The 8,274-nt window shown below is 43.0% G+C and overlaps 1 protein-coding gene and 1 long non-coding RNA gene across 2 annotated transcripts; both read right to left on the bottom strand.

Annotated features, from left to right (window-relative positions):
• Positions 1-1,733: 1,733 nt before the first annotated feature.
• LOC121991042 lies at positions 1,734-3,111 on the bottom strand. Its single transcript, XM_042545072.1, has 4 exons — positions 3,013-3,111; positions 2,867-2,934; positions 2,441-2,528; positions 1,734-2,357 (listed from the first exon to the last, which is right to left on the bottom strand). Exons 1-4 carry the CDS (start codon positions 3,109-3,111, stop codon positions 2,274-2,276), a joined length of 339 nt encoding a protein of 112 aa, XP_042401006.1. The 3' UTR covers positions 1,734-2,273.
• A 76-nt stretch (positions 3,112-3,187) lies between these two features.
• Positions 3,188-3,607, bottom strand: LOC121990228. Its single transcript, XR_006114517.1, has 3 exons — positions 3,499-3,607; positions 3,346-3,401; positions 3,188-3,273 (listed from the first exon to the last, which is right to left on the bottom strand). It is a non-coding gene; the product is annotated as an uncharacterized LOC121990228 (long non-coding RNA).
• Between the last annotated feature and the right edge of the window lie 4,667 nt (positions 3,608-8,274).

The raw sequence follows: 8,274 nt of genomic DNA, 5'->3' as shown, positions 1-8,274 counted from the left end.
CATCCTGCGGGACCCTCTGCCAAAACATTATGTGCCCCCGGCGATCGGAGAATACAACGGAACCACCGATCCAGATGACCATTTGGGTAAGTTCGACAACATAGCTACACTGCATCAATACACAGATGGAGTAAAGTGTCGGGTGTTCCTTACCACCCTCTCGGGATCGGCGCAACGGTGGTTTTGGAGGCTGCCGGACGGATCTATTACAAGTTTCAAGGAGTTCCACACGACCTTCCTCCACCATTTTGCAAGCAGTCGGCGTTACCAGAAGACTAGTGTTAGTCTATTCGCCATCAAACAAGAGCCCAGGGAGTCGCTCCGAGCATACATCTAACGATTCAACCGAGTGGCCATGGATATTCCAACTGCCACCTCAGAAACGATGATGAATGCGTTCACGCAAGGCCTCCTGGACGGTGACTTCTTCCGTTCACTCATCCGGAAGCCGCCCCGAGACTACGATCATATGTTACACTGGGCCAATGAATACATTAATGTGGAGGAAGCACAGGCGGCCAGAAGAAAAGAAGTTCCAACTGAGCGGTTAGCCCCTGCCGAGCGGAAGGCTGTCACTCGACAGGAGCCGCCCAGAGGACCGCGGACTGAAGCAGTTCGCTCTCACCATGCGAGGTCCCATGGCGTCCAAGAGGTAGCTGCTGAGCGGCCCAAACCAAAGAAGAAGGTATGGACCCCCATGTTTTCTCGTTCCACCGGACCGACACGCATAACACGTGAGATTGCCAAAGCCTTCCCCTGATCGCCCATCCCGCTCCTCGGAATAGCCGTCGTCGATCGCCATCATCCGACAGGCGATAGCGACACCATGAGGCTGATCGGCAGATACTCGACAGGCGATAGCAATAGTCTCCCGAGCGGCATTATCCTTAGGGGCACGAGGGCAATCCTCGGGTGTCTAGGGAGCGGCCTAGGCCATCCACACGGGAGGAAGAAAATAGAAACAACACTTCCCGAGGCGAAATCAACATCATCGCTGGCGGACTGACCGGAGGTGACTCCAACAGAGCAAGGAAGGCGAGCGTCAGGCAGCTCCAGATCCATGCGGTCGGCTGCAGTCAAGAACGGGCGAGCGGGCCCGAAATTAGTTTCAGGCCCAGGGACCTTGATGGAGTCGAAGTGCCACATGACGACGCGCTCCTCATCAAAGCGGTAATAGCTAACTATACTATTCACCACATTTTTATCGATACAGGCAGCTCGGTCAACATTATCTTCAAAAAGGCCTTCAACCAACTGCAAATCGATCAAGCCGAGCTGCTGCCCATGACAACCCCCCTCTACGGGTTCACGGGCAATGAAGCACTACAAGAAAAAAGCCTTACAACAACGGTTTTTCACCGTTGTCGTAGCCCCTTTCTGACTGTTGTTAAAGGCTGTGTTGTTAAAGGGGGTACTCAAAGACAACGGTTTTTAACCGTTGTCTTTGAAGACAAAGACAACAATTTTTACAATGGTGAAAAACTGTTGTCTTTTCCTTCAAAGACAACAGTTTTTACAATGGTGAAAAACTGTTGTCTTTTCCTTCAAAGACAACAGTTTTTCACCGTTGTCTTTGAGCGTCTACTTTTAATAACAGAGTCTTCAACAACAGTTTTAACCTATTTACGACAACAGTGAAAAACCGTTGTCTTTTTTTGATAAAAAATAAAAAAAATATTAAAATTTATTATACAATTTTCTAGTATTATAAATCATTCAAAATACTAAATTTGTAAATAAAATTTAACATATAATTTTCTAACATTCGAAAATAATATTTACAACATTCCGAAGAAATTTCAAAAGCAGCTAACAAAATGACAACGATACTATTAAAACAAAGGTAGAACAACACAACATCCTAATCCTAGAAGAGTAACACAACATCCTAATCTTGATATCCAGTTTTGAAGAGTTGGATCATTTGAACTACTTTTACCATGTACAACACTAGAAGAGTAACAAAACACTGCTTCTTAATTCTCCTAATCCTTCATCTTCTTCATCCTTGCCATGTTTGCATCGTACTTGGATCGAAGTGGACCAAATAGATAAATAAAGAAGATAAACTAGATGCCTTCATCTTCTTCATCCTTGCTTCTTAATTCTCCTAATCCTTCATCTTCTTCATCCTTGCTTCTTAATTCTCCTAATCCTTCAAACTCCACCTGTAAGAAGAAGATAAAGAAATGTCACTTGATCTAAACTAAATGCCTATGAATAATAAAAAAATCTGAAATCTCATAAAGTAGACTTAATTCATTAATAATGCATCATATTGAATGCCTCTCCATGACTAGCTTAATAGCCTGTGCTATAGACATGTCTTCATTTGTTTCATACCTGAGTTTGTTAGCCTGTAAACGTTGAACAGTCATTTCACAAGAGAAATATTTCCAAGTTATCAGCACTGCAAATATAAGGTTAATAAAGAACTTACCTCTTCCAGAATGGTTTCAAACACCTTACCAACTTTTTCCACTAGATCTTGAGGCACTTGATGTCCATCACCATCAAAGAGTGCGTAGCTGAAAAATAGAAGTAAATTTGTCTCCATAAGATTATAGTCTCCATGATCAGTGATATCTGTTAGTTATTCAGTTAACCATTACCTCTGCAAGTCATGATCATACAAGACAGAATTGTCACCAGAAGTCAGATTGATGTTAGGTTTTCTATCCCAACTGTGTAAGAAGTTACTTCCTTAGAATTGCAATCCCCTATCATTTTCATTTCATAGCTTAAGTGCAACGGTAAAATTATTGTCGCATGACCTGGTAATCACTGGTTCAAATTTAAGGAAACAAGAGGAATTTTGTGCACTGGGTTGTTTCTCTAATGAACACAGAGTGCAAATTCTACTTACACATCAGGACAAGCGACCTTGTTATTGCTGCATTTCTCCCATTTCACAACTTGATCAGACCACTCTCCCTGTTGTTCAACTAAAAGCTTTAATCAAAACTAACACAAAGACATCAAAAAAAAAAAACTCACGGAAAATTATCTCACAGTGATGTTTTGTTTGAGTGCGTCGAGAAATTCCTCCACAACATTGTCGTAAAATCGATCTCCTGCTGTCTCAATAATATCTTTATCCCAGACCTGCATTGCAGCATATATCCGCACATGAAAATTAGTGTGAAAAATGGTGAAAGAGATTTTCAAAAAAATAAACCAAATTCCTACTTTATGGAGCTCTGATTTCCTTCTAAACCAACGCACTGGGATCGTATTTCCTCCTCTATCAGAAGTAAATCCTACATGAAGAGGCTAAACAATTCCGAATCGACATCAGTTGGTGCAAATAACTGAAGAAAGCAATTAAGAAATAGTCTCTTCTACCTGATGGATGTCACCCATTAAGTGAGAAAGGAATAGAAGTGCTTCAGTGAGATTATCTAGATTACAGGTAAAAAAAAACAGAGGAAATGAATTAAGTAGAAATGATATCAATATAACATAGGACATAGAAACTATCTTTGATATATTAATTACATTGTGATTCATCGGCAGAGCTTCCATAGGTGAGAAGCTGATTAGTATAATTAGTGATGGCACCTGAGACACACCTCCCTTTCACACCATCTTCATCTTTGCAATCCCCTGATCATAACCAACAACATATCATTGCTAATACTAGAACGATATTGTATGGACTAGAATAAACACAATCAAAGCATGCATGAACACTAACTGTGTAATACCCCGGTTCTGAGATTCTGGTTAAGTATGACTTAAAAGGTTAGATGGTACTATCCATATCACCGAGGTGCACCTTCCTTTTCGGAAGCCCAAACTCAAAGAACTCCAAAGTTAAGCGTGCTTGGCTTGGAGAAATCTGAGGATGGGTGACCTCCTGGGAAGTTTTCCAGGGTGCGTGCGAGTGAGGACAAAGCACGCTGAAAGGACCTCCGGTGGTCTGTGGAGCTAGTCATCAAACCGATAGGTAATTATGGTGTCGTTCCTGGTTCGGTCCGGGTGGGGCCCGCCCGGGCCGGGGCGTTACAGATGGTATCAGAGCAACATTGCGACCGTGAGTGCGCCTGTGGTAGGAGCACCCAGGGCACCACCTAGCGAGGGGGATTCTGGGATTTGTTTGTGGTGTGATTTGTGGTTACACAACGAGGACGTTGTGTCTTTAAGTGGGGGTGATTTTAATACCCCGGTTCTGAGATTCTGGTTAAGTATGACTTAAAAGGTTAGATGGTACTATCCATATCACCGAGGTGCACCTTCCTTTTCGGAAGCCCAAACTCAAAGAACTCCAAAGTTAAGCGTGCTTGGCTTGGAGAAATCTGAGGATGGGTGACATCCGAGTTGGGCCTTCAGGCTGTGGAGCTAGTCGTCAACCCTATGGGCAATTCAGGTAGCGTTCCCGGTTTGGTTCGGGTGGGGCCCGCCCGAGCCGGGGCGTTACAAACTATTGTAATTATAAGTGCAAAGATCATCAGGGGTATCAATGTAGTGAAGTTCCGACGACCAATGGTATCGAAACTTGATTGTATCTGCCCAAGAGCAAAGGGTGCTTAGGTCGTTCTCTGCGTAGGCAGGGAGTAGTTCTTTAACCGCTGCAGCTGCTGACTCACTTAAACGATCCTGGGTAATCTGGCAAATAATCTGGTGGCCGACAATTCCCCATCCATAAGTGAAGGCTGGGAATGCTAAGAGCAGGAAGAAAGAGGCCAGCGTGTGAGAATTGAAGTAGAAGCCCATTTCTGTGATCTGGTGGTTGTGGCCTCAAATGAGATGGATCCGAGAGATTATATTGCAACACTTTTGAGTTCAGTCTTTGTCATATACACTGAAAGGGAAGGTGGAAGTAGACGAGCAAGAAAGTTAATGCAAAGCTGTAATTGTATTTTGAGGAAAGTTAATGCAAAGCTGTAATTGTATTTTGAGGCAAGAAACGCTTTGGCATGTAATGGAAACAAAAACACAAAAAACACAAAAAAAAGAAGCATACCAGGCTGCTCCCAGGTTTTGGAGTAGGAGGGTCTCCTCCAACGGAAGCGAACGCTCCGCTAACGAGCTCGGAACCCCCTCAGACCAGATACACCCATCGCCATCCCCATGGAGGACCGACGTCGGCAACTCATCGGCGATGCGGAAACCGGCACCGTCGGGTCTATCGAGGACACCACGATGACGAAGATGGGGAATCTCATCCAATAGATTATCGATATCGAGCTCCTCCGCTCTCTTTCCCATTATCACGTCTCGCTCCTCCAAGAGTCTGGTAGAATCAGGAAAGAAACGGGATAAGAGGAGGATTAGGGTTCGACGACCAGGATTTGTGGCACGGGGAGCCTTCGCGGAGGCGAAGAAGAAGAGTGTGGAGCAAGAAGACGATAGAAGGGGCTTTATACAGAGGAATGCGAAGAGGGCGAGCCCAGAGTACCGCAGACGGCGAGAAGATGCAGGAGTATCTAGGGTTTTCGACGAGAAGATGCAGGAGGAAGAAGTAGAGGACACTTACTGTTAGTGGATTTCATGTAGGAGGTCTTGCCGGTGAGGGCGTCCTTAATGGACTCGTGGACTGCTGCTGCTCCTACGCGGCTCCGGTGAGCGAGAGATTGTGAGAAAATAGAAAAGAGGGACGGATTGAGAAGATAAAAGGGTGGAATGCGGCGGCAAAAAACTTTCGGGGAGAGGGAAAGAAAAAAAGCGGGGCAAAAATTGGCGAAGGGGAAAAAACAGCGAAGGAAAAAAAACACCAGTATTCAACATCACTTAAGACAACGACTTTTAAAAACTATTGTCGTAATCCCAAAAAAAAGCGCACATAGACAACAGTTTTCAAAAACTGTTGTTGTAGCATTTAAAAACCGTTGTCGTAGTCTTAAAAAAACATAAATAGACAACGGTTTTTAAAAATCGTTGTCGTAGGTCAAAAAAATTTCTAAAAGACAACGGTTTTGGTTAAAACCGTTGTTAAAAGGCAAAAAGACAACGGTTTGGTATAAAACCGTTGTCGTTTGAGTGTTGTTGAATGACATTTTTCTTGTAGTGAAGTTCTTCCGGTCAAACAGGTCCGACTGGCTATTTCGCTAGGAGAAGAGCCGCTCAGAAGGACGCGGACTGCAAACTTCGTCGTGGTCGACTCTCCCTCTGCATACAATGTCATCTTGGGACGACCGGCACTCAGTGAGTTCCGAGCGGCTGATGTGCGTAGATTATATACTATTTTATGCATGTTTTTACGCACATTTACATACTTTGAGCATGCTTGATCTATGCACTTTTATACTTCCAGCTTTCCTTTTAGCATATTTACTCTTTTGGTTCGGAGATATGCTTTTTGTGCATTTTCTGTACACAGGAGTCGAAATTGGTGAAGATTATGCGTCCTCGGACAAGCTTGGAAGGAATTGAAGGGAGAGAGCATCAGGCCATGTACCACACACAGCCGTGTAGTTTTAACAGGAAGGGATGGCCGTGTAGATCTACACGGCCGTGTGAGGTTTCCAGAGGCCAAGCAGGTGGTGGCCGTGTGCACCACACGGCCGTGTAGCATTTCCAGAGAAAAGAAGGGTCCTGACCGTGTGCACCACACGACCGTGTAGCATTTCCAGAGAAAAGAAGGGTCCTGACCACACACGGCCGTGCAGCTTTGGCAGAGAAGGAACTGGACATGGCCGTGTGAATCTCACACGGCCGTGTCACGGGGCCGTGTGGCGCCCGATTTCCTCCTCTATTTAAACCCTCATTCATGAATTGAAAGGGGATCTCTCTCCCCCTTTGGGAGAAGGCAAGATTTGGTGGTTTCCTCCCATTCTTGGGAGGATTTCTGGGCGATTCGAGGGGAGTTCTTGACGATTTCGACTCCGGAGCGAGGATTGGATCCGAAGACGAGCCTTCTTCGTAGATAAGTTTTCTCTTTCCTCCTTTTCTTGGTTTCTTGGATTGGGGATTTAAGAAATGCTTTTAATCTTTATTTCTTCGGGTATTCTTCCTCGATTCATGGAGTAGATCTTGTATTCTAGGATTAAGGGAGTATTTGTATGAAGGATTGATGTAATCTCTTATGGATTTGCCAATTACTTGCTTCAATGACATTGTCTTGCTTGTATCAATTAGATCTTGAATGATTAATGGTGATTTGTGCTTAATTCTCATTCTTGATTGATTGTTTGGATTTCTTGTGGACTTTGTAAAGATAAACTCTCACTCGATCATCCGAGGGCTCCACGTGACAAGTGCAAGCCCGTGTAAGGACGTTTGAGAGATAATCTTGAAGAGGAAATAGGAATATCTAAGAGAGTAGGATGGATCTTGTGATTAGTTTCTTGTATCTTGATAGATTAATAAGTTGTGGGCTTCTATGTTGATATCCGAGGAAGGCATAGTAATAGGTGCGCTTCTGTGTAAGGACAACGTAGGCTCACGACTAATTGATCATATTTAGATACATTTCTCAGTCCTTAGCCGGTTATCTATTGCAAGAGAGAACCGACAACTTTCTACAAGTGTTTGGCAATTGAGGGATAAGAATTGGTGAACCGTTTACATTCAAGAAATTTTATAAAGAAACCGAAACTCCTAGAATCTCCCTTATCATAACCCAAAACACTAAACTCTTGTTTGTTGATCTTTAATATTAGATTTGTTTACCTTCACTTTGCATTTGAAACAATTAGATAGTTGTTTAGCTAATTCGATTGAGGCATTTCTAGTGCTTATTCCAGTCCCTGTGGATACGATAATCTTTTATATTACTTGCGACATTTTCGTACACTTGCGGAGCGTAACAAGTTTTTGGCGCCGTTGCCGGGGACTGCGCTATAACATTAGGAATTATCAATTGAGTTAGACTAAACATAACATTTGTTTTCCTTTCATATTGCATAGTTGTAACTAATCATTAGATTTCTGTTTTTACTTTCTCGTATAACTTTTACTTCTTGTTAATTCTTTTTGTACAAATTCAATTCTGCATTTTTTATTCTTTTATTTTTTTCTTTTTATGTTGAATTGTCATTTGCTATCTTGTTCTTGTGTATGCGAAGATCTAACTTTGCAAGGGAATTCTTTCCTTTTGACCCTGAGATTGACAGAACTTTCCATAAAAGAAGAATTCTGCAAAGGCAAATAGAAGAACAAGAATATCTAAACATGGTGTGCAAGTCACTAGGAGATTATGGAGCTCCGAAGTCTGCAAAACAAATGGGAGCAATTGTTTACCCTAACATACAAGCAAGAAATTTTATACTCAAACCATCTTTTGTTTCCATGGTTCAGAAAACTCAGTTTGGAGGATTGGAGATTGAGAAC

The sequence above is a fragment of the Zingiber officinale genome, chromosome 6B (genome assembly GCF_018446385.1).
Source record: "Zingiber officinale cultivar Zhangliang chromosome 6B, Zo_v1.1, whole genome shotgun sequence".
In the NCBI taxonomy this organism is placed as follows: domain Eukaryota; kingdom Viridiplantae; phylum Streptophyta; class Magnoliopsida; order Zingiberales; family Zingiberaceae; genus Zingiber; species Zingiber officinale.
Note: the sequence above shows the minus strand (reverse complement) of the source record. Positions and strands in the feature narration are given on the sequence as shown.

What these genes read in the sequence shown, in the direction of transcription:
- LOC121991042 (XM_042545072.1), bottom strand. Translation starts at nt 3,111, where the DNA reads ATGCAGGTCTGGGATAAAGATATTATTGAGACAGCAGGAGATCGATTT. An exon ending in AAGGTCGCTTGTCCTGATGT is followed by an intron (nt 2,529 to 2,866) that starts GTAAGTAGAATT and finishes TCTATTTTTCAG; the next exon opens with CTACGCACTCTTTGATGGTG. An exon ending in TTGAAACCATTCTGGAAGAG is followed by an intron (nt 2,358 to 2,440) that starts GTAAGTTCTTTA and finishes CAACGTTTACAG; the next exon opens with GCTAACAAACTCAGGTATGA.